The 27019-nt window shown below is 45.3% G+C and overlaps 1 protein-coding gene across 6 annotated transcripts in view; it reads right to left on the reverse strand.

Annotated features, from left to right (window-relative positions):
- Nucleotides 1-1433: 1433 nt before the first annotated feature.
- The window catches only part of LOC144719915 (dual specificity calcium/calmodulin-dependent 3',5'-cyclic nucleotide phosphodiesterase 1A-like), a 201167-nt gene continuing 175581 nt past the window's right edge, over nt 1434-27019 (reverse strand). For 5 of the 6 annotated variants that reach the window (XM_078596249.1, XM_078596268.1, XM_078596287.1 and 2 more), the window contains 10 exons: nt 25662-25762; nt 23639-23764; nt 22075-22176; nt 19859-19979; nt 14451-14532; nt 9625-9748; nt 8210-8415; nt 5867-6312; nt 4719-4802; nt 1434-3257 (listed from right to left, as the gene is read on the reverse strand). In XM_078596249.1, coding sequence (XP_078452375.1) covers nt 4749-4802; nt 5867-6312; nt 8210-8415; nt 9625-9748; nt 14451-14532; nt 19859-19979; nt 22075-22176; nt 23639-23764; nt 25662-25762 — 1362 coding nt within the window. In that variant the 3' untranslated portion in view covers nt 1434-3257; nt 4719-4748. The remainder of the gene's footprint in view (nt 3258-4718; nt 4803-5866; nt 6313-8209; nt 8416-9624; nt 9749-14450; nt 14533-19858; nt 19980-22074; nt 22177-23638; nt 23765-25661; nt 25763-27019) is intronic. The other variant, XM_078596258.1, reaches the window with a different exon arrangement.

Below are 27019 nucleotides of genomic sequence, written 5' to 3' on the forward strand. Positions count from 1 at the left end.
TCTTGTTGGAAACAAATAAGCTACGTCTATAGGATTATATTATCCTTAATCTTGATAGTACATTGGAGCAAAGTGTACCTGGCCCATACAGCATCCTTTGGAGCGAGTAACCAAGCACGACGACTTGTCTAATTGGTTCTTTCGGTAAAGTCACGTAGAAGGGAAGTAATAAAATAATAAAAATAAAACATAATAAAATTAATTTTAAAATAATAAAAATATAACATAATAAAATTAATTTTAATTTTATTATGTTTATTTTTATTATTTTATTACTTCCCTTCTACGTGACTTTACCGAAAGAACCAAGAAGATGAATCCCTGCAGTCAGGAAAGCTTTAAATCACGACGACTTGTGTTTTAGGCCAAGGACAAAGATAATATTTTAAGCCTAAAAAAAACGGATAGGAAAAACCGCAGCTAACAAAAACTTCTGAAGGTGAGCACGGAACTTGAGGTGGTGGTGTGGCCAGCATCACAGGCAGTGCTGATGCACAAACACCGCCACAGTCTTTATTTTAGGGTGACCAAGGTAGGGTCCATTTAAAGTGTATATGATAGATAGTAAAATAAACGAGGGTGTTGGGAGTGTAGCACGGTGAATTAACTGCATCACACACACACACAAAAGACAAAGATCCCCCTATAGCCTTAAGATACTGTGCTGTTAGCGAGCACCTATGAAGGCTGGTACGGCACACGAGGGGGTGGGTGACCAGCACCAAGCCTGGCGGCTTTGTCTCCCGAGTGACGATGTTTACACACCGCACCGGGTACTCATTTGAGGTTGAGTCGACCTAGGGGAGGCCCAAGACCAGTTCAGATAATCGTCACTGGTGTTGGCCGTGAGCGGAAATCAAACCCAGTTCGCCAGGTTAGTAGTGCAGCGCGATAACCGCTACACTACCGCTCCCCACACACACATACACAAGCGCACACAAAAAACACTTAACTCTGAAACGTTATGCGGTGTCTTGAGCACCTGTGGCTGAAAAGAAAAATCTCAAAATATCTGGGCTGATTCATCACACAACGGTAGACATGCAGGAGTAATGTTTTACTAGGAAAACCAGCAGGGCAGCTCTGCACAATGTTTTTTCAGTAGACCTAATGCTATATTTCCTTCAGCACAAAACTGTGGGATTTCAACATTATCTATATAAATAAATAGCTTAATCTGTATGTCTCAAACACATCTAGGATACCTCCCGACAAAGTAGAAAGCTGAAATTTGGTACGTATGTAGTTTTTAGGACACAAACAGGGAAAATCATAAAAGCCGATATTTTTCATTTTAAGGCCTCCAAACCTCGATATTGTTCCCCATAAAAATGTTTGTGAGTGCCATCCAGAAACCGTTCAAAATATAACATTGCGGTCTTTTTCGTTTGATAAAGCGTTAAACAGCAAATAATAAAAATTAAAGCAAGAGCAATTGTTCTATCTTTTATTGTTTTGTAAATTATTCAGATTCAAGCGATTTTGAACGAAAAAATACGCATTTTCTCATGTTCAAATCTGTAAACGATAAGAATTTCCCCTCATACAGTATTAACTTAATTAGTTTTTGTTCTTTCGAATAAAAAAAGAATGGAATCTTTAAATTAAGTAGTTTCCCATGGATAAGTCTTTAAATATAAGAAATTTATCGTCGACAATGTTAGTTTTTATTTGCGAAAAAATACACATTTTTTGAGTAGTTGTTAATGTCAGATCGTAGATAAAACTTGTAAAAATTCATATCACCTTTATTATATATTGAAAACTTTTGCCTGGCGAAGACAGGCTTCATGAACTCGTATGAAATAAATGCGTTTGATTAAATTACCGCTATACCGAATTGCACGAACGCTACAATCAAATGGAAATGTTGCAAAAGTCAGCACTGCTGAGTGCCTCTGGTTTATTATGCACAGCAACTTATGAACAATAACTAAGTACAAAGAAATAACATTAACAAAACAGAACACGAAGTCACGTCGTATTTTGATTATGTGTGTGGTCATTTATACCAAAAGCATTTACTATTAAATCGAGCCCTAAATGTCTCTTGGTTTTTTTTTCCTTACGCCACAGAAACCCACGTGGATTTTCTCTCTTGATGTCAGAACGACCGTCGCTATAGTGCCCGACTCATGTCAGTCAACGAATCCACGAGCTGCTGCTGCAGCATAACGAACTGCGAGTACACATCTTAATGCCCTCCTTGCTGTCCGGCCAGAATGTATTTCAAACACCAACACGTTTACACTCGCAAAGCAGCTATGATGCAAACGGTGCTGAAACAGTATTTGTTTAATTATTAGAGTGCTGCTCAGAGGCAAAGTCTTAATGCAGCAGCCGGAATATAACAGGCCAATTTACAATGTGTGTGTGTGATGCAAGATCATTTTTTTTTTATGTTAGATGGAGTTTGGATGAACGGAGTAAAGAGGAGTGGTTTTGCAAACCTTAACATCTCCTCGCAAGTAGTGTTTATCATTGTTTTACTTTTCTATTTCACAAACTAAAAACATTCTAAATAATTAAATACACCACACGTATGCTGTTGACATTCTCTGCAATAAAACATGATTTTTCAGTCACATGCGTTGCCCTGCAGTACATATAACATTTTACCTTCACATGAGCATAAGACTGAAGGGACCATTTTTTTTTTACCAAATGTGATTCGTGGAAAATCAGACCCATAAACAAATTCACAATCCCGTAAATTAAATAATGGTGGACTTTTTCATACATTTCACGTACACGACTTTTTTTAAACAGACTAATTGATACATGTTCCGTTTAATTGTAGTCCTTTATGATTTCAGTGTTGACAGTTAACTGCAACTCCGTGTCAGCTTTAACACCAACAGGGTTACAGCCACAATTGTGGGCAATGTTCCAGTACAGATGTCAGCCATCGTACACATTTGCAAATGTAACAAGCTTAATAACAAAATATTGTCGAGAAACTGACCCACGGTAAAGGGATTTCTTTGTACACCGGTCTGCGACTCAGATCAGAGCTATGTAACGTGTGATTCCCGGTTTATTGGTTTGATTGTCCAGTTTGAGTGGAAAAGGCTGTTTCTGAGCTTGCCCATGGTCATGACAAACATTTAACCTGTGAGCATGCCCATACATTGCTGAAACCAAACGACTTTAGCCCCCTTGTGCTCGCCTCTTTCCCCCGTCCTCTCCTCCCTCTTTCCCACTTGTTTGTTTCACTATATTTGCAACTTCACATTTGACTCTTCACACTGTCAGTCCTGCAAAAGACAAAACATTGGCACAGATTACAAAACCACATCACGCACAAAGCAGCCGCTGCCCACTTAGCAGACGTGCAGTGAACAGTGAAGACACCTCGCAATGCCAGCGTGGAAGAATAAAACAATCTCTGGGGCATTCGCCCCCAAGAATGTGATGACAGAAAAACGAAATGACAAAATAAACATCTACAATGTTAAAAACAATAACAAGCATCTAATTAAGCATTGCAAGAAAAACTCACTGACTGTTGAACCATAACGCCAAAAGATTTCAAGATGTTTGACGCAACATGATCCCAATGAGAGTGCAAAGAGAAGTTTATATGGTGGGGGTCCTACATGGGCCAACTTGGCCATCAGGAAATCATGGAATCATTCATCATATTCTTAGGTTTTTTCGGTAAAGTCACGTAGGTAAAAAATAAAAAATAAAATGAATAAAAGTAAAATAAAAATAAAATAAAAATCACGACATTTCGGAGGCAACACAAGCTTCCGTCTTCAGGTGGAACCGTCACAGCACGATAGCTGTATCAAGTAAACAGCTATCGTGCTGTGACGGTTCCACCTGAAGACGGAAGCTTGTGTTGCCTCCGAAACGTCGTGATTTTTATTTTATTTTAATTTTACTTTTATTACTTTTCGATTTAAAGCTTTCGTGACTGCAGGGATTCATCTTCTTGGTTCTTTCGGTAAAGTCACGTAGAAGGGAAGTAATAAAATACTAAAAATAAAACATAATAAAACAATTCTCACGACGTTTCGGCCACAACGCAAGCAGCCGTCCTCAGGCGCCTGAGGACGGCTGCTTGCGTTGTGGCCGAAACGTCGTGAGAATTGTTTTATTATGTTTTATTTTTATTATTTTATTACTTCCCTTCTACGTGACTTTACCGAAAGAACCAAGAAGATTACTTTTATTAATTTTAATTTTATTTTTTTACCTACGTGACTTTACCGAAAAAAACCTAAGAATATCAATACTTGCAGTCACGAAAGCTTCAAATCTAGAATCATTCATCATGCCAGTGATGCTGCTATCAAACCTGCAAAAAGTGCAACTGCACTGGGACCTATGAGCCGTCGGGGCCCAGGTTCTGCCCAATAAGAGAGAGTGCTGGTTGTTGGTTTGGGGGGGAGGGGGGTGCCTGGTAGTATTGGCTTTATGTGCAGGAGGCATCAACATTAAGCATTTCCAAGATGGCGCTTACCAGGTTGCGGGGGTGGGGGAGTACTCAGGTTTGGCGGCAATGTCAAAGTTCTACAGTCGGGTGGCTGTGATTGGTGGGCGTGTAGGTTAACCCGCTCATGTGACACCCGAGGAGCCTCGGGCACACACTGTTGGGCAGACGGGCGCACGTGAGGCGAAGAGACAGCGATTGGACATAGGGGGGACACATCTTGTACCAGGGCCTATGTCAACAATTCTAAGTTACTGCACCACTTCCTTAGCCACACCTGAGTATGGCGATGATGGTGGTGGTGGCGTCAATGGTCCAACAAGACGTTTTCTTCCACACTGGTTCTTACCGAAGCCTCACCTGTACGCAGAAGCAGCAGCATAACATACCCAGCACCATTACCACAGTGCACAGTACTCACCTGGTGGCTCCCTGAGCAGGAAGCTGCGAAGCGAAATGGAGGCGGCATTTGAGGGAGGTTGAGCAGGTGGGGGCTCATATGGTGTGCACATGTGTATGTGACCATATCTTTACCACGATGGTTAGTTTGGGTGGGTGAAGGCATGGAGCATAGATGCACAGTGCAACAATAGATTTTGCTGCACTGCCCAGCACGCATGCAACTACAGCAGCCTGTCATCCATCCGAGCATTAACCGGGCTCAAATCTGCTTAGCTACTAAGAGATCGGGCACATTCTGAGTGATGTGGGCAGAGGCCCACCGAGTGTGCAATGCTCAAACATAAGTCTGTAACAAATCCGCCCCCACCTCCTGTTGCCATGCTAATTCACGATTCAATGTAGGTTCTTGGTAAAATAAAAATAACCACTGTGGCGCATTGCAACATCGCCACTGGCTGCAGGGCTCACGTGAGCCCATGAATAAAACATGTACAAATAACAAAATAATTTATTCTTACTCCTGAAATTGCATTCACAGACTGAGAGCAAAACAAACACATTTTAATAGATGGCTAAATCCATAACTACACCCAGAAACAAATTTATTAGCGAAAGTTTTCCTGACCGCTCGTAGACTGCAATTGGAATGCGACTAGTCACAGATATAGTGAGAGGAATACGAGATGCAGTGTGCCAGGCACAGAAATACATTTTGGATTGTCGACCCAGACATACCCGGCTGAAATAAAGCTCTGGGTACACCCATACTCACAAGGAAACCTTGAGAACCATGTTAAATCATGGTGCTCTGTAGTATGTATGCACTGAGACTCATGCACGCAAACAATATTACTGGTAGGAACCCACTGGTTCCACCAGCCTACAGGGGATTATTGTGTCCGTCCATCCGTCGTGAAGGGAGGGGATGGGTGGGGAGGGAGGGGCTTGGTGGGGAGGGGAGGGTGGGGAGGGGCTGGGTGGGAAGGAGAGGGTGGGGAGGGGCTAGGTGGGGAGGGGGCTGGGTGTCTCCAGCATTGTCGAGTCCTCTTTGTCCTTCGAATCGGACAACACGGACTCGTCAGACGTGAGCGACGGCTCCGACTGGAGGGAGACGTCCGACGAGGCGGTGACCTCGACGTCATTCGCCCTCCCGGCGTGCCCACCCTCTCGCCACTCTGCAAGTCTCTCTCCGGGATCTTCTCCCGTGTTCTCCGCTGCCTCACCATCATCGTTGCCACCATCGTTATGATCATCGTCGCCGCCGACGCTATGGTCCTCAACGCCCCCCTCATCTTGGTCGCCCATGCTGCCATGACTGACATCATCGGCGTCATCGTCAGCATGATCGGCGGAGGCGATCTGTCCCAGGGCAGCTGTGGATTGTCGCCTGCCGTCGTCCGACTCCCTGTGCAGCTCATTTGCCGGCACTGCTGTCGTTTCCTCCTCCTGCATGGGAGCTTCCTTGTCATCTGTTGGAACATCGGCTCACGAGGTCAAATTGTTATGATGATGATGACGACATCGTACGAAATGTTGCTATTTGTCCACATGACATCATCACTCTTACAATTATGATCGGTTGAGACCATGTGCAGGAGTGAGTAAATGTGTGATATTTGTTATTTACAACTCCGGCAATTCACTGATGGTTGAAGGTCTCCCCAAGTCATGCGAGTCGCGTTTTATTTTTTTTAACCAAACTTAAACATATTGGTTCAAATACCACAATATAAACTCCCCCCCCTCCCGACCCCTGTTTTGTCTGTTCTCTTTTGAATCACAAGTGCTCGTTTGTAAGTTATCGGGAGTGGTTCGGGATAGAACACGCACACCGCTAAGACGCTTTGTGTAAGCCATTTGTGTTTATCAAACTTTGCTTAAAGTTCGTGGACCACATTTACGCAGACCACCCCTGGTTACAAAACGCATTCACTTCTCTCTCTAATAATAGTTTTGTAACTAATATTTTTTAAACGTAGCTATTAATTTTTTTTTAGGGGTGGGGGGGGGTTAGGGTAGTTTAATCAGGGGTACGTTATCTAACTTACCATCTTCTTGGTTCTTTCGGTAAAGTCACGTAGAAGGGAAATAATAAAATAATACAAATAAAACATCATTTTTATTTTTATTATTTTCCTTCTACGTGACTTTACCGAAAGAACCAAGAAGATGAATCCCTGCAGTCACGAAAGCTTTAAATCGAAACTGGGGGACCGTCATGTGCCACTGCTGTAAACTGAACAATGTTAAACATAAAATTTAACATTCTGCTGCCTCCTACTGCGTGGACCACGGTTTACTTGAAAGGATCTTAGAGATAGCTTTGTCTCTCTTAAAAATGTCACACTTAACTTCTAACTTAGCAATCTTTGAAAAACGTAATCAACCAGGCTATGCGTTAATTGTGTGTTGACCGACTCTTTGTGTTGCATTACATTACATTTCGAAATTTTGTTCTGTTATTTAATTCAGTGAGTTCTCTCTCCCTGTCTCTTAATTTTTTTTTCAAGCTTTTGCACCGTACCGCTCACCGTGCCACTCATTGACATGCTAATTTCTCTAACCCCTCCCTCTCTCTCCGCCCCCGCCCTCTCTCTCAAGCTTTTGCACCTTGCCACTCACCGTGCCACTCATTGACATGCTAATTTCTCTAACCCCTCCCTCTCTCTCCGCCCCCGCCCCCTCTCTCTATTTAATGCCTCGACACAGAGGCGTGGTTTCTCTATGTATCTCTGTGATATCTGTCTGCTTATATGTCTGTCTATATGTCTCTGGTTCTGTGTTTTATCTCTCTCTCAAATTTAGCATTTTCAGGAAGAACGTAATCAACCAGGTAGGGTGTTGACTGTTATGTTATCCGACTCTCTATTGTATTACATTACATTTCTAAGTATACTAGATTTGTGTTTCTATTTCATTTATACCTGATGATAATTGCTTGTGTTGCAATCGAAACGTCGTATGCTAGTATTTAATTTATTATTTTATCTTTATACATTACTTTACCGAAAGAACCAAAGAGTAATTCCTGCAGTCACGAAAGCTCCAAATTAAGTTTGAACTCTGTGATAGCCACTTTAGTAAACTCGTCTCGAACACAAAGGGTTGCGGCTGCCATGTTTCATGACATGATGCCGATAGTACAATTGGGACATTTCTGGAAAACAATCTAAAACAGGTCTCTGCAACAACAAAATATATCTGGCTATAGCGGCTCTGTCCGGTTACTAGCTTTGGTGGCGAGTTGTTAACTCCCTCGCCTGGTATACAGGAGGTCGTGGGTTTGATCCCGACACTGATGCCTGGGCCTTACCCAGTAAAATAAAATCAGTTTAATAGTTTAGTTTAGTCTGGGTAGCAGGTAACCTCTAGTGGGGGTCGCGGTTAAAGCCGTTGCAGCCGCCGCCGCCTGCTCCTTCCAGCGCTCCTTGTTGCTGCTGAGGCAATTCTGCCACAGCGCGCGGAACTGGAGGAGGTCGACGGTGCAGATGGAGGTGACGGAGCCGTCGCTCGCCGCGCGCTTGCCGCGGTGCCACTCCACGGTTGCCGCGCTGTGTGGAGAGCGGGGCGCACTTCACCGGGCGGCGCGTGAGGGTGCAGGGAAGCGCACGTGCGTAATGACCGCCCATCAGTGCAGAAACAAAAGAGACGGCCAGAGAAAAGTGCAATGAGAGCTATAAAGCGGCCCAAAGAAGCGTAGGACAGGTGCACGCCAGAGATTGCACCGAGAGTTATGAAGAGGAACACGCGCATGGATAAGGCAATGAACGCACATTCGAGACGTCGTGTTGACGGTTAAGAAGAGGGCTTGGGTAGGATACATTGCTAGAAAATGATGATGGCCGATCAGTGAGACTGGTGACAGAATGGCAGCCAAAGCAGGAAAACACTCCCAGAAGGATGACAATTGTGTAGATAGCACGGTAAAATCGGCTTATTTGCAGGAGCGAGATGGATTGTGGCATCACAAGACAATGCGGTTTGGCGATGACGTGCTTAAGCTTTCATCCAGCAGTGGTTAGAACATGCTCATGAAAATGACGAGTATGACAACAATAGAAACAAACAGCTTTTAATAAACCAAATGTATGATGATTGTCAATTTATATATTGCAATTCAGCCATCTGTCAATAGCTGTCTCTCGTGAGCAATCACAACCAATCACCCAGTTACACCTCCTGCCTGCTGTCTGCATCAGGTCATGCCCTGTCAAGAAACAAACTTGGATTTGGAAGAAAAAAAAACGTGGATTTTCCTATTGGTCACATTCAGTCCTACTTTTTGGCTCTTAAGTTGAAACAATTGAATACTTTCGTTATTTTTATTATTGTACACGTGTCAAGAGAATATGTTCCCACCAAATGTTTGTTGGCCCTAGATACAAATATTCATCACTTATAAGAGCCAATATCATGGAAAAATGGTTCCCAAATACTCCAGAATATTGGTTAACCTTTCAAATATCTGTACCCCTTATTTTTTGTAACAAAGGGACCTAAACCATAGTCCGGGGCTACATATATTCACGAGAAGCAATATTTGTTCCAACCTTCAATTAGTGTAATTATTTTAAGTTGTGTGGTGGGCGTGCGGTGATCCCTCCACAATTAGAATAAACACGCGTTCAGAGTATTCGTCTGCTATAAATTTCCACGTGACGATAAAACCACTTCGTTGAGCTACCACTTGTGGCCAGGTCGCTTCTGGAAAACAGCCAACATAGCTCAGTGGGGCCTTACCGGGTAAAATAAAAAAATTGCTTTCGTTTAGTTTAGAATACCTGCCGCGGCGTGGCACCCCTGGTGTGCCGGCCCTGGCCGCTTCCTCTGCCAGGGGCACCACCACCTTCTCGGCCATGTCGGTGAGCACAGAGAACGTGGGCTCCACAATGAAGTCCATGAATCCTGGCACCGAGGGAAGGAATGGAGGCACAGAGGAGCAGAGACGCGGACGTATTTTCATGAGAAAAGGTCAACGGACGGAATGGATCGCAGGATGTGTGATGGCACCAAGTGGTGTAGCTATCGAGTGCACAGGCGGTGCAACTGCATCGTGGCCTGTAGGCCAAAAGGGGCCAAAGCTATGGGCTACGAAGAGGGGTGAGGGGAATTGAATGGGGGGGGGACCCCATTTAATTCCTTTCACAAGGGCCCATGTCAACGAGACAAACGTTACTGGATGGTGCACACATGTAACCAACTTTTCTCACGCAAAAAAAAAATGCTCAACAACTAGCTTCCCAAATATAGAAGCAGGAAGCTCCTATAACAGATTTAACAGACCACTGGAAGCTTTGCGGGATAAGGCTATTTTTATTACGATGCAGGATGCGGAGGTGATAAAAACAGCAATGATACAAACAAAAAATCCTATCCACATTGAGCCCACCATTGGTATTTTAATCCTTAAGCCACTACTATCACTCTGAGTGTCAGGACGAGCTGATATGAGAAACTATGTATTCAAAAATAATTGATCAACATCATCGTGAAGCACAGTGCCGCATTCATGCACATGTACAGTTAATTGGATAATGGCGCTGTGCATTTTTTGTTGCACTTCTCGTTTAGGTAGCGATGCCTCATGACTAGCCACTGAATGTTGCTTTTCCTATAATGAAAGGTTCATAGGAGTAGTGTTCCATGATGCATTGTTGTATAACCTGTTCCAGCGTTCTACAATAACAACATTGTGCCCAAACAGACCCTAATACTAGCAAATTGCCGTGGCTCCCGTGCAGGAGTGGAATGAAGTCACGGTTTCGTAATTGCGTGCGACACGCGCAGGCAAATTAAACAGAGCACGGTATGAAAGCGGAGGCCATCTCTAATGCACCGGTGGGTGCTGAGCTGTCACTCGACCTGCCGTCCTGAGAGCCTGAATAGAGCCCTTGGCTGGAAAACCCTGACCTGGAGCCACACGGCAAACCTCTGCCAAATGCTTCCCTCCCATCTGCCATCTCACCACTCCCCCTGCATAGGATTTGCTTCGACAAGACGGGCAGAGCGTTTCAGGGCTGGAAGCGTAGAATGGATGTGGCTATGAGAACCCCTCTCCCTTTAATTAAATGGACCGGTGTCAGTGCAGCACAAGTGACGAACAGCTTATGTGGAAGCAGAGCATTGGCCAAGGAAGGGCGCCATGTCGTTTAGATACCTCGGCTGCCCTCTGTTGGTGAATTTTCAAATGCAGGATTTTGTCGATGTGTGGGTTGGTGAGCAAGGAGGCTCTGTATTTGTGGAGGTGGAATGGTTTGGATACCGAGCTACAGGATTTGAATGGTCGGGTGCCTCTGAGGCTAATTCCAAAGTGAGGGCAGCAAGCCAGAAACTCGGTAATCCTGGATTAAGTTTGTGTGAGTGTGAGACCATGAAAAACTCTCAGTCACTCAATTAAAACGAGTTTGGCGTACCTGATGTGAGTGCTGTCAAAAATCCTTGACTTATTTTGCACCGTGCTTTGAAATTAAATTTAACTCATTCGTTTAGGTATTGTTTGTACAAATACACCCATAGGATGATGAATATTTATCACATGTCCCCAGTTTGTTTTAGTGAAATTAACTGTCACCCACTGTGAAAATGCCTGTAAGGATAGAATATATATACTGTATATGTTTCTAACACTAGGCTCTCACGTTAGGGAATCTGGGGTATCGAAAAAACAACCACGCATACGAGCGACAACCTAAAATACTGATATCCCCTGGCCACCTTGCAGCCCCAAAGGAATCAACATAGCATGCTAAGGGCATGGGTTAATGTTTGTGAAATGGTCAAGCGATAGAATTAGCTTGTAACTATTTTAATACAAGCAGCGTTAGGGGCTTGATCCGTGCAAAAATGAAAAGGCGCGCATTGATACTGAAAGACTGTGTATTGTGCAGCGCTCTAATCGGAACTAATTGCACAGCAGGAATGCTGTGGACGTCAATGCAAGGGTCCCTCCCCCACCCTTCTCTCACCCTGCCATGCATTCTTTAGCGACGGGGGTCACGCTCAACGTCAATACGTTAATACGAATGGCAATCTATAACGTTCAACAATTCAATTGCAGGGTTTGATTTGGTCATGAGCAGATACTGGAAAGGGGGGATAGGACGCAGATTTGCTTTTGTTCCACAAAGTGGCTTGCCCTGTTTACATTGATTAAATAAAATAATTGAGTGTGGCCGTTTTGACTGAAATGTAAAGTGAAAATTAATTACAGCACCAAATTGCGCTGGGCTACAATCTGCAAATGTTTAAAGAAGACATAGTGTTCACCTGGTTCTACATGAATAAGCCATGCAGTTAAGAAGCGTAAGTGGTCTTGGGCAGGACACGAGCAGGGCTGGTCAGTGGTCTAGACTAACGTCTTGACCACTGACCAGCCCTGCTCGTGTCGAGACTAACGTTTTCACCAGCAGTAGCCAAGGCACGGAACACGGCTGAGAGAAGGCCCAGGTGTTGTGTGGATCGCGAGATCGCAGGACCGTGAAATTATGGTGTCAACTTAGGGAGGCCTTCAACCGTAACTGGAATGATCTTGCCTGATGATGACGGTGATAAGTCATAGAGGCTATCCTCTCTCAATTGGTATTTTTCATACCAAACTATTTTTTAACTACAGTATTAACTTCGTAATTGCAAGTGGAATGTGATCGACAGCTTTTTTTTAACGTGAATTGTGTGGGCGTAGCTTGCATATGTTTGCTTGCTTTGACAATTTGTATGTATTGCCGATGAGTAGCAAAGTCTCTTGTCCAACTCTTAGCTCTTTGTGTTTTGGTTGAATCTGCAGTGTTTTGTGAACTCGTTGATCCAGGGCACCCTTGCAAATGGGACTTGTTGTCTTCCTGGGTTCTCGTCTGGTAAAATTTAAATCCGTGAATCATATCAGTTGTACGAAACCAGTTTCACTTTCTTCATGTAAAAGCGATTTTCGATCAGTGATTAAATAATGATTCTAACGGATTTTTGTGATTGATTTAAATGGTCGGTAGGATTTATTAGTGATTGTCAAAACTGTTTTTTTTTTATAACTCAACACGAGTGTGGTACAAAGCGCCGATCACAGAACGGAGAGGGGAAATAAAAAAGATCCACGAACAACAACAGCAGCCCGAGTGGCAGGGCTTAATGAAGAGTGTGTCATCACTGATTAAAAAAAAAGAAAATTAGCACTAAGGTTTACTGCTGCGACTACACGCTACGGTCAATTAGAAGTATGGATTGGACGACAGAACATTCGTATATTTTTACCAATATTCATCCAAGTGAGAAGAAGCTGGAGAAACACGGATTGTACAATTCGGGGTTATAATTCACAGCTCTGCTTGGCACTCGCGTGGATGAACATCTTTAACATCATATTTATCTCAACTACTTTACTTTTCTTCTTACATTCGAAGCAGGATTGTACACCACTAAGATACAGACCTGAATTTGAAAGAGTACAATACCGTTGTGCACCATTTAGACAAGAACACGATTTGGACTTCAAAGAGTAAACACTTATATAATTGTTGTTATTGTTTTATATTTATATTATTTTATTATTTTCCTTCTACGTGACTTTACCGAAAGAACCAAGAATATGAAACGGAAAAGAGTTAACCTAAGATATCTTCTTGAACTTATTACAAGTAAGTATACGAACTTACAGCCGGGAACACAGGAGTTGCCATGCACAACTAATCTTCGCTCCCCATCGGACAAAGATTGTCACTGCATCGCACACTTTCAGATGCACTCCTGCGGCCACCTGGAACGCTCTTCGGTCCGATATTAGGAAGCCACTAGAGCTATGCACTTTTCATCTAAATTGAAAACTAATTTCTTTGTAGCTGCTTTTGTATTTAGCTTGCTGTCCTTCTCCCGCACCTCCGATTAACACAGCTGGCTACGTACGGTGCGAAATAAATTCAACATAGTACATACAGATGGAAAGTCGCGTCTTGTAGGTGGTTCATTTGAAGGATGTGTGACTCAAGGGTGCAGCGAGAGTGAATGCATGTGTAATGAGCGACTTCCACGACACGTCGTGTAGAGGGTGCTCTTCTTGATTCCACATACGGCACAGCACAAGCCAACGTTATTGGCGCACACTCAGATGTCACGTTCTACAGACTACGCACACGGTTGATCACACGGCTGGTTCCGCCCGTCCATTCCTGGTCTCGCCGCTGGCTGACGGCGTGCCGGGGAGGGCGGTGGAGTTTTGCCGGAGATCCGCCAAAGGCTGCAGTGGCTCTGCCTTTGGCTGTGGTAGCTCTCTCGCAATATTTATCTCAGCAGTCCGCCTGCTGTATTTGTTTCACCTGAGGATGATCACTTGTGTTGCGATCGAAACGTCGTAGTTTTTTTACCTTTTCATAATTTTCTATCTACGTGACTTTACCGAAAGAACCAAAAGAATATGAATTCCTGCAGTCACGAACGCTTTAAGTCGGATTGGATAATGTTTATAATGGTGCCTGTACACGTGCTTCGCTTTACAAATCAGCAGATGTCACTATCTCATTACACATGTATGTATGTACGTTGAACTTCTTTCGCACCATAAGTAGCCAACCGTGCTAATTGGAGGTGCGAGAGTGTGTGACGAGGGCGAGTGAAGACTCACCGATCTGTGACTGGGCGACCATGGTGGAGTTTCGGTCGCACAGGGGCGAAAACGGGAGGCCCAGCTTCGCTTCACGGTCACCCTGCCCAGACCACGGCAAAACAGAGGGCCAACAACTCAACATCTATGCACATTTTACATCTTCGCCACGAGGGGGCGCTGCCACACCTGCTAATGCTGAACAACGCTGCAGTGATTCAGCACCACGGCCAGCGAGCGAACTGCACAATGCCCGCTTGTCAATGCAACTTCACCGGCGCAGCTGATTATGTATGTATGTCGGAATTATTTCACACCGTACGTAGCCAACCGTGAAAATCTGAGGTGCGGGGGAAGGACAACAAAGTAAACACAAGCATGATGAAACACATCCGAATGAAAAGATGGTCTCCTTAATCAGAATGCAAAAATAAGGCATACTATCACAATCAGGTTACACTCTGCTGATCGGCGTAAAAACGTCGAAACTGGCTCAGAAATGCTCAAAAGGAAATTATTTAAGTACAAGCTGTTTAAAATCACCCGATCCAAAAAAGTGTGATGAATAAACGAGCCTTGATGTTCTTTAACTTTGTGTACGTGAGACCCTTGTCTGTGCGTTGTTTTTCGATTTAAAGCTTTCGTGACTGCAGGGATTCATCTTTTATTGGTTCTTTCGGTAAAGTCACGTAGAAGGGAAGTAATAAAATAATAAAAATAAAACATAATAAAATTATTCTCACGACGTTTCGGCCACAACGCAAATAGTCGTCCTCAGGTGAAAACCAGGTCTGTCAGACGCTGTCGCCTCGATAGACCTGGTTTTCACCTGAGGACGGCTACTTGCGTTGTGGCCGAAACGTCGTGATAAAAATGTTATGATGTTTTATTTTTATTATTTTATTACTTCCCTTCTACGTGACTTTACCGAAAGAACCAAGAAGATGTGCGTTGTTTGTGATTACATCACCCAACCACAACGGCTGCACCACTCCTGGCTATCGGTACTCAAGGCGGAACGCGTTCATAAATATTCCGCAGACGTCTCAACGTGCGCCTTCAATTCGCCGAGCGGAAAAAAAAATTTGCGATTAAAAAATCTAACGGACAGAAGTCCGACCGAGATTAGACAATTCAACTCGGCAGGAAACCCCCTCCGATCTTAAAAATGCCTTTTCTTGTTGATGAAGTTGTGGTTTGTAACCCGTTATGAATTTCGGACTGGAGAGAGCGATCCCACGCTTGACTTCGCGGTGACATAGTTGCGACGCTGACGGATGAGGCACCGCGTATCGATTCTGTCCGAACAACAACAACGCCACTTGTCTCCCGTTGCCTCGAGCTGACACCCATTAACCTCGCCATTCACGGGCGCGATAAGTACACGGCGGTCACACCCCCCCCCCCCCCCGTCACGACCTGAGATGCCTCCACAGGTCTCCCCTGCGAGGTAGGAAGGGACCATATGTCCGTTGTAAACTCAGCAGCCATCAATGCACAGCTGCATGGAGTTGTTTCCATGCTTGAGACCATTGTCTAGATCCCTTTTCATGAATTATCTAGCCCAGGAGGATCGATATTATGATATTAAATTATTAATACTTATTATGAAAATCAAAAAACATTGAAAATGATGGTCCACACAAAACTGCATTCACATTGTATGTGTACATGCACAGGCTTTTTTTCCACTGCTGGATTAAGGCCTACTCACACTTTGCATATTGTGGGCGTTATTTTACCATACTTTCATCATTCTGGTCAGTCTGGGTTGGTGAAGGTGGGTAGAATAGATATAAACTATAGTTCGGCAATGGGTTTTACTGCACTACCCTCTGCTGTCCACCAAGTAGCCCACAACAGCAGTAGGAGCAGCAGCAGCAGCAGCCTAGAGCAACGTAACCCTTTTCCATTCCGCTGAGGTACGTGCATATCCATACTCTTTGGTTTTTTCGGTAAAGTCACGTAGGTAAAAAATAAAAAAAATGAAAACAAAAAAATTATTTATTTAGTTTTATTTGATTTTTTACCTACGTGACTTTACCGAAAAAACCAAAGAGTATGAATGCTTGCAGTCACGAAAGCTTCAAATCTAGAATTACGTGTATATCATCAGTTTTTCTTCCGATTTTGTTCCGATTATGTACCGGAAGAAAAGTAAAATTAAAGAACTTCATCGGTACCTAGGCTCCCACTAGGAGGTTGTGTGATATGGTTTGGCGCCAGCTATCGTAGAGAGTGCGGTCGTGTCGCGACAGTTCTCTGCAGTGAGTACAATGTTTTTTTTTTTAAAACAACGGCGCTATGTCTCTCTAAATAAAATGAAGGCTGAGCCGCTTGGGTGTTCCGATATTCAGCTGTGAACGGGACCCACCCAGCAGTCATCTCCATCACCCATATAAACACTCTCCAAACTCAACCCGGCTTGGTTTTCAACGTCTGATGAGATGGGGCACATTCTGGGTGATTTGTTCATAGGCTGCATTCACTTTACAGCGATTTAAATACTTTTCTTAGCGAATGTATGATAACGTTTTCTTGGATCTTTCGGTAAAGTTTTTCGGTAAAGTCATGTAGAATAATAATAAAAATAATAAAATTCTCACGACGTTTCGGCCACAACGCAAGCAGCCATCCTCAGGTGAAGAACAGAGCTGTCGGAAAGACAGCGCTCCTAATGACAGCTCTGTTCTTCACCTGAGGATGGCTGCTTGTGTTGTGGCCGAAACGTCTTGAGAATTTTATTATGTTTTATTTTTATTATTTTATTATTTACCTTTACGTGCCTTTACCGAAAGATCCAAGAATATGAATCCCTGCAGTCACGAAAGCTTTAAATCGAAGTATAATAACGTCTCGACAATTTTCCTGCTGGGCCATATTCCTGCCTGAGAATGTCCTCGTGCGATCACATCAATAAACGTCGCTCACACCACTGATATACTCTTCTGTATGTATGTGGAACTTCTTTTGCACCGTATGTAGCCAACCGTGGTCATCGATTGGTGTCATACGGTGAGCGGCTCAGACGCTTGCTATGTCTGTTTTGTTTCCGTAATTGGCTCACGGGAGACATTGACACCACGAGCTTGATGTCTCTATTTCCATGCTGCTGAGATCGCTGATATGTTTGCGAGGCTCCAGGTTGATGTGCGTGCGTTGAAAAGTATAGCAAGCTTTGGTGCAGTGGCAGGCACAGGGCACTACAATGCTGGCTTTGCACAACACCCAGTGGGCGAGTGGAATTTGAAATTTGATTATCAGCACTTGGGAGACAAAAAATATTAAAAACTATCTAAACTATTTTATATTTTACCAGGTGCGACCCACTCTTTTCAGAAGCAACTTGGCCACAAATTATTACTCTGCAAAGTGGCATATCACGTGGGCATTTACACCAATGACGATTATCTGAACCGGTCATGGGCCTCCCCAAGGTCGAATCAGTCTCAAAATGAGGACCTGGTGCAGTGTGTAAACATCACCACTAGGGGGGCAAAGGCGGTCGGGCGTGGTGCTGGCCACCCACCCCCTCGTGTGCCGCGCCGGCCTTCATAGGTGCTTGCGAACAGCACTTGCCCCAATAGACTATTAAGGCTATACAGGGCATCTTTGTCTTCGTGCATCAATGACATTTCCACATGCAGCTACAGAATTTGCTTTCACATTGTATGGTGGCACTTAACATGGATGGGCATAGTTCACAAGACCTGATATATAATTTAGAACTTTTTTGTTAAACACAGACACTTCCAAATCACAAACTTTATTTCGACTGAAGGAATCCGATGAGCTACGAATCTCTTTTTCAGATATGTCCGGTAATAGGACAACGTTGCCAACTTGCTCAGTCCAACATTTCACCGTATCTGCATCCCCCTACTGGAGGCGCCTAAATGGCATATAGCAATCGAGCACAATCACACACCAGTAAAATTGCACCGCGAGTTCCTCTTTGGATTATAAGGTGCACGTCTGGCCCTTTGCTTGTTTCTGAATAGCCCCTGGTTTGAACAACGTGCGCTCAGCACGACAAGAGTAATACGCAGGGGGCGTGGGCAGCACGTATGTAGCAATGGGATAGCAAGCTGACAGTGGTTGCAGAGAAGTGAGCTTTCTGTCACATTACAGCAATGTGCTGGCAATTCCAATGACCTTGGCTTGAGCCGAGGAGCTGGAAAATGTTAACGCTTACAAAGTTAACCTGTGCAGTGCCCATGCAAGGCATATCCCAATTTCCTTCCATGCTCTCTGATCGAGCCACTCCTTGCAAACATCTTAAATTGTTGAATGCACCAATTCACCACAGACTACAAAGTAGTCATTCGTCCTCCGATAAAGCACGGTTGGCTTCGTATGGTGCGAAAGAAGTTCAGCATACGTACATATATCCAGACGATAAAACAAAAACACCCGTGAATTATTGACGAGCAATGCTACCCAGGTTGTGCTCCATTGTTACCCACTCTGATGTGGACGATGCATTGTTCTGATTCTCTGACTGGGCTTTGAACTCATGACCTCACGAAAATGAAACGATTTGTTCCCAGTGACTAAGCCATCACGGGAGCAATAGGGTTCGCAAAATGCGTATGAGTCAGCGGGCATGCAAGCATCTGCTTCAACAGAAAACACCCAAATATTCACAAATGTGGTCTTGGTGGAATTGTGGCGGCTGTCGTGAGGTGACTGGACACGGACATTAGGAAAGTGACACCATGCATCCAACAATTATTATTTTTCATGGCGTTTGAAGTTAATGAACTTCAGGTGCCAAGTATCACGTATTTTTAATCAACAACTGCCTAATACAATGTATGAAAAAAATATGAATTAACAAAGCGTCCCTACATTAAAATCATCTTACTTTGCTGCACAGGATGATCGCATAAAAAATGAGTAGTACATATGAATTAAGAGAAATAGTCAAACGAAAACACAAAGGTGTGCACCAGTGAGCAGAGCAAACTACACCGAAGCTGAGTTGTCCTACAGTGTGCAACGCTGGCTGAGGCAACGGCATCTACAAGGCATGCAACCAGGCGAAGAACAGGAGGGGGGTGACGATTGTGAATGGAGGTTGAAGGGCAAAGAGGTGGGGAAAATTATAGAGTGCTATTGGAAATAACTATTCTGAGCCAGAGAAGGGACTGGAGATGCCGAGTCTGGACTAACAGCGGGGAGGTAATAAGCAGTGTAGACAACCGGGCGGAGAGAAATTCCAAACGGCAGGTGGGCGCCGAGAAGAAGGAGCGACTCCCCAAAATGTTCAGGCTGATTTCCACCGACGAGGATTCTTCACGGGCGGCAATGGCTTCCTGTCGTTATCGTGACCATTTCCCTCCCAGTTCGACCACTTCGCTTGTGGCTTTCACGGCGACGGCGAAGCGCGAGACGTTTCACAGCAAACGACCGCCGGTGAGACGGACCTGCCTGAAGAACTCCTCCATGAGGGCCTCGGTCCAGCGCTGGTGCAGGGGCCACTCCTTGGTGGGGTGGCTGATGTCGCCAGCGTGCAGGAGCAGCGACATCGCCTTCGACTTGTCAATGCTGCGAAGGTGGTGGGGGAAGGGAGGGGGGGACAGGCAGAGCGCACGAGCACGCACGCGTCACGAACGCGGCCACACGCTCTGGAAGTTGGTGGTGTGCGACCAGCGAAGGGTTCCTCCCGGTGGTGATTGGCTATTAGATTGGATTCTAGATTTGAAGCTTTCGTGACTGCAAGGATTCATACTCTTAGTTGTTTCGGTAAAGTCACGTAGGTAAAAAATGATGCAGCAAATCTGGCTGTGACGATCACACCTGATGACGGAGACTCGTGTTGCCTCCGAAACGTCGTGATTTTTATTTTATTTTTATTAATTTTAATTTCATTTTTTACCTCCGTGACTTCACCGAAAGAACTAAAAGTATATTAGATTAGAGCTGCGCAGTGATCCGTTCGTCTGCAAATCCTGTCGTGAATCACTGTCGTCCGCGCTATACTCTGACAAAAACTAATCAACACGTTTAACTAAATTGAACTTGTAAGATTATGTTAAACGCATATATTACAGAACTCGGGTTCCCTGTCACCCACATATGAATGAAACTTTTTGTCTATCAACCAACTGTATTGGCTTTCCAAAACCAATATTATTATCAAGCAACAAACCAAATCTACGCAACTACTGGCTACTCAGTACTGAGGCGACTATCTGCGCACTACTGTACTGTGTATTGACAGATTCCGTCATCGCCACAATCAGCTTGTTGAAGGGAGAAAAACTGGGACTCAAAAATACCATGATTTTGTCTAAATCTTTTTGGGTCTCTCTTCGCAACATTTTAAAGCATCTGGTGGGGGGGGGGGGGGTCTGGAAACCTATGACACCCACATTGGCTGCGCCCCTAACACACACATGCACACAAGACAAAGATCCCCCTTATAACCTTAACAGACTGTTGGCGCAAGTGCTGTTAGCGAGCACCTATGAAGGCCGGCACGGCACACGAGGGGATGGGTAGCCAGTTGAGCTAAACAATTAATCGAATTCAAATCGAAATCGCAATTTGAAACAATGCGATTAGCAAATCGCAAAGGCTGCGAATTTTTGCGATTTGAAAAGTCTTATTACTTTTTGATTAGATTTTTTAAATTTTGTATTATAACTTAATTTATTTAACTTAATAATTGTTCTATGTTTGATTGTTCTTAAAACATTTTAATTTAACATGTTGGAAGCAATTCATATCTTTTAAGTTATCATCCTTGTGTAATGCGGGCGTAAACGGCCTCGCGGATATGACGTCACGGGGGGGAGGAGTTAGGTCACGTGAGAGAGAGGGGTGAGGTCTTAAGGGAGAGATACCGGAAGAGAAGGGAGAGTGTTGGAGATAGAGACAGAGTGAGGCCACGCAGGGCGGAGGTTGGAGAGTGGCGAGATCGTCACACACCCAGTAAGACTCGGCACCGTCGGCCAGCGGTGACCGAGCACGGAGGAACGGGGAGCAGCGGTGGAGCTGCAGTGAGAGCAGTCAGAGGACTGCACAGGGTACCTGCAGCGGAGCTGCAGGAGCGAGAAGGGCTACGGGAGCGAAGGCAGCTGTGGAACTGCCAAGCGGGGAGGCTCTGAGCGAGGGCCGTGTGGGACAAGTGTAAAGAACCCAAATAAAGGACAACGGAGACAGACCCAGTGAACGAGTCCTTTATTACACTTGCATGAGACTATTTTGATCAGTTCATATTTTCATGGTATTATGTGGTAATGCTCAAGCACATGTTTTAAATCTATTACATAGTGAATATTGAACTGACGCTTGACTTAAAAAAATGTAATCGCAATATCTGTCAGAAAAATAGCAATTAGATATTTTTCCCAAATCGTTTAGCCCTGGTAGCCAGCCCCACGCCCAGCCACCTTCCCCCCCCCCCCTAGTGGGGATGTTTACACACACCGCACCAGGTACTCATTTGAGACTGAATCGACATCGGGGAGGCCCAGGACTGGTTCAAATAATCATCACTGGTGTTGGTGGCCGTGAGCGGAAATTGAACTCAAGTCGCCGGGTTCGTAGCGCAGCGCTCTAACCACTACACTAATGCTCGTCACAGACGCACACACTCACGCACACACACACACATTTGCATGCATATGTGCATAACCTTTCAGGCTGTTGCAGGGCGCTCTTCATGGTCTTGATCTGTTGAAAGTGACACGACATGTCCGTCGCCAGAACCATCTCGACGACCAGCGCACGCAGCTCTCTGTACAGCAGCACAGACGACACGTGCGTTAAACACGCAAGGACACAGACTTCAATCTTCGTTCTCACTCACAAGCATGGCACAAGTGCTGTTTGCGAGCATCTATGAATGTCACTTGAGGTGGGATTGGCTCAACTCTGGTCGTTTTTTATTTCTGTATACATCGCAAAGCCCGCAGACAAAGGGTCACCGGCGCGGGCGCATGCAGTGAGATGGTAAATAAGTAATGTGATAACCAATTGGGCCATCAAAGGACGAAACGGTGGCACAGTTGTGATCAAAGTGGTCTATGAAACTGGGCTGCAGAGTTCAATTCCAGGTTAAGGCTAACATCGATGATATCTCAACCAGTCTCCGCACCTCCCCCTCAACCCGCATTGACCAGCATGGTGAAGTACGGTCAAACAACCCTCACATCTGACACGAAGGAATCCTTTAGGCGGCAGTGCATTGAATCTTGAGCAGGCACGATGAGATTGAAAATAATAGTGATGGAATCATAGGAATGCATATGTATTATTATACGTATTATTTGTAAAATAAAATTTCCCAATGTAACTTCAGTAGCCATGGGAATATATATTTGGTGAGTGGAACAAAGCTTTAGTTATGAGGTGGGTGTGGAAGGGCCAACCCTCCTGGGCATTCCCAATGCAGCACGTTCACCACAGAGCTGTTGACACACCACACGACAGGCACACATGTTAGTCGCCCAAGGTAACCGGACTCTGCAAAGGAACATCACAGTCTATTATCGCGCGAATGCCACGCCGATTGAGAGATGAACAAGTGGATGCCTCGCTCGCTCCATCAAAACCCAATGTGAGGCCCTGGCATATGGGGACGTAGCTCCAAGGAATTAATGGATCCAAGATCCGTCCCTACGGTGACGATGTGGGGTATTGGTGGTGGTGGCGGTGTGGGATGGCGTTTTGAGGTCGTGGTGGTGCGGGTTGGTTCGGTGGCGGTGCTGTGGTGGTCTGATAAGATGGCGCTGTAAGTTGGCAAGCATATTGAGATGTGTTTGCACTTAAGGCCCCTCATAAAAGTCTCTATCAACCTGATTGCTGCACTGCTCCATAGCACGGCCACTTTGCTGGAGGAGTTTGCTACGAGCGGATCAGTGTGTGGACTCTATAAACTATAAAATGTAACAATTTTTTATTTAACAGGTAAGGCCCATTGAGCTATTTATCTCTTTTTCAAAAGCGACCTGGCCACAAATGATAGCTCAACGAAGTGGCTTATCACGCGGAAATCTATAGCAGCATCCAAATAGTTAAAATGCACATTGGTTTTAAATGTGGAGGGAAAAACTGGAGGACTCGGAGAAAAATCCTCGTGACAACGGGGAGAGAGAGACGCAAACTCAAAATATACAGGCGTCAGGGCCGGCATCAAACCCACGACCAACTGTATAGCAGGAGAGGTAGTTAATATCTCGCCACAGTGGCACCCCAACCTCCAGTCGTCCTTGCTGAGGTTGATGAAGATGTTCATGTCGTCGTCCTGCATGAGGCGGTAGGCAGCGCTCACGTGATGGTTCTCCAGCACCGCGCGGTCGTTGTACAGCAGAGCCACGTCCGAGCTGCACCCGGGCACACGACAACATGAGCGCACGAATACATGGGGACACTGAGCGCTACGTACGGATCGTGAGTCCAAGGGCACATGAGTACAGTACATAGGCATCGGGGCAAGTGCTATTCGCGAGCACCTGTGAAAGCCGGCACAGCACAGGATGGGATGGGTGTCCAACACCACGCCTAGTTGCATTTGTCTCCCCAGTGGCGATGTTTACACACCGCACCAGGTACTCATTTGAGGCTGAGTAGACCTAGGGAAGGCCCAGCACCGGTTCAGATAATCGCCACCGGTGTTGGCCGTGAGTGGGAATCGAACTCGGGTCACCGGGTTCACAGAGCAGCGCACTAACTGCTACACTACCGCTCCCCACCACATAGGCATACGGACACGGAGGCACATGAGTACATGGGAACATGAGTTTGTGGCCATGTGAATACATGGGAAGATAAGTGTGTTGGTTCGCGCACGAGTGCATGATCACATGGGCACGTGAATACATAGGCACGTGAGTATGTGGATACAAGATTAAATGGGAAAAGCTGTGGGATTGTGAGCACACGGTCATATGCATGATTCCATGGACACAGGGTCAAGAGCACTTGGGACACACAGCCACAGAAGTGCATGGACACGCAGGCACGCAAACGCACGAGTCCATGCGGACACGGGCGTACGGACACACGTGCGTGCGTGAAACCAGAGACGTGCAGATAATTAGAATGAAAATGTCACACAAAGCATTTCGTGAGACTGACATAGAGATGTTACATTTTTCTTGGTTCTTTCGGTAAAGTCACGTTTTATTTATTATTATTTTATTATTTCCCTTTTATGTGACTTTTCCGAAAGAACCAAGAATATGAATCCCTGCGGTCACGAAAGCTTTAAATCGAAAGATGTTACATTGTTTCGAAAGAAAAACACAATATGGAAAATGAATAATGCACTGTTAAAGCATCGTTTAGTTAAAATGTCTTCACCGTCAAGATTATGATTACCATCCAAATCAAGCAAATTCTTGAGAGGAAGGTGAGATTGTTAAATTCCAAATTATATTTGTAGCTGCTCAGTCAGATGTACCATAGCCGAGTAGAGTTTCGTCCCATCTTGACTTAAAGCTTTCGTGACTGCAGGAATTAATATTCTTTGGGTCTGTCGGTAAAGTTATGTAGGTAGGTTAAAAGAAAATGAACCTATCTATGTGACTTTATCGAAAGACCCAAAGAATATAGTTGTGTTCCAGTTAACCAGATGAACAGTAGGAACATTATGCCCATGGTATTAATAACAATAATACTAATTGTATCCCCACCCTCTCGCCCCTTTACGGCTTCCCCTCCCCCCTCCCCCTCTATATTATTCCTCATCACAGAGGCATGTTTCTCTCTTTCACCTGAGGACGATCGCTTGTTGTTGTGATCAAAACGTCGTGATCTATGATTGATCTATTTTCCTATCTATGTGACTTTGCCAAAATAACCTAAGAGTATGTGTCTTGTAATTAGCAATTTGCCTTTTATAGACATACCAATATCGAGGGCAAAAAAACTAATCCGCAATGCAATTTCTTTGGCTTTAACTAACTTGACAAATGACACATTTGATATTTTCACAAATAAATTTAGAAATTAAATACACCGTATATAAATAAAAAACCGCATGTAGCGACAACACGTGAAGGTTGATTAATTGCTGGGGTCGTTTGGAAGGAGTAACTGGCTGATTGCTGCCACCATGGTGTGCATGCGCACCGCGGTTAGCAGTTTAGGTGAGTGGTGAGCAGATTGAGTGAGCGGTGAGCAGTTTCAGTGAGCAGATTATTCGGTGAGCGGCAGTAAGCAGCTTCAGTGAGCAGCGGTGAGCAGTTTCGGTGACGGGTGTGCACTTCAGGCTCGCACCGCGTCTGGATGTGGAAGTTGTTGGTGGTGCCCGTGTGCTCCAGATCGTGAATGGCTGCGGCGAAGATGACAGCAAGCGTCTCCAGCTCACTCAGCCAGTGCTGTTCGAGGGGTGGCACAAAGACACAGGAGGTTGGGGTACAAGGGATCAAGGGGACACGGCGGACACGGATGGTGGTGGTGGTGGTGATGATGATAAACTAAAAACGTATTTTTACCAAGTAAGGCCCTCTGAGCTATATTAGCTCTTTTTCAGAAGCGACCTGGCCACAAATGATAGCTAAACGAAGTGGCTTATCAGCATGTGGAAATGTGTAGTAGTATTCAGGAGGCTTGACGACGGGATCGGAGGCACACTTATTTATTGACACCAACTTGTGTACACACAGTACTTAAGGGGTTAACGTCCCCTTACTCAACTAACAGGGAGACACGACATCTAACCCCGCTAACCTAAACCCGAGTCCTCCACTACGGAGCTAAGGGAGGCTACCTATCCCAGCCCTGGTCAAGCTGGGATCTCGGCACCCTGAGTCTGGGCTCTCGGGGCCACGCCACCGGCTTGCCCTGGTCGGCCCTGACAAGGACAGCGAGCCAGGGGAGCTCCGGGGCCTATGCTAGCTGGTCTTCGGTCTTCGCTGGTTAAAGCTGATACTCCGACCTCGAGCACTCCGGCTCACCACCTTTTATAGTACTCGGCCCCCGGGAGGGGCCCGTGGGGGATGCAGGTGCGGACGTCGGTGTGAGCACCTCCTCTGTGTACGGCCCTAACCACGCCCCTTGTGTTTGTTAGCCATCCGCGCCCATACACAATTACACCTCTACAAATGTATAATGGCAAAATACTCTAAAAGCATGTAGATTCTAATTGCGGAGGGAAAAACCGGTGGGCCCGAATAAAAATCCACACGACCACGGGGAGAAAGAGACTCATGCAAACTCCAAATATACAAAGCAGGCGTCAGCGTCTGGATCGAACCCACGACCTCCCGTACACCAGGCGAGGCAGTCAACATTTCGCCACCGCGGGTTGGGTGGTGCGAAACGGCCGTGGTTTGGCGTGTAAAAGTTTTAAGAATTGGGGGCCACGGTGGAGCGAGACGAGTGGGAGAGCGTGAAACGATGAGCAAAACCGGTCGTGAGCGAGGGCGTGGGCAGAGAACCGTGCATTCCGTAGCGTGTTAATTGAAATAATTAAATTGGGTACAAAACTTACATTGCATTTCCAATGGGTGCCAGTGCGCGCGCACGTGTGTGGGTGGGTGCTGTGGAAAGCGGTGGCGCAGCGGTTCACGCTACGCTGTGCTACGAACCCGGTGAACTGAGTTAGATTCCCGCTCACGCCCAATAACAGCGAC

This window comes from Lampetra planeri, chromosome 1 (genome assembly GCF_965212315.1).
Source record: "Lampetra planeri chromosome 1, kcLamPlan1.2.h2, whole genome shotgun sequence".
Taxonomy (NCBI): Eukaryota; Metazoa; Chordata; class Hyperoartia; order Petromyzontiformes; family Petromyzontidae; genus Lampetra; species Lampetra planeri.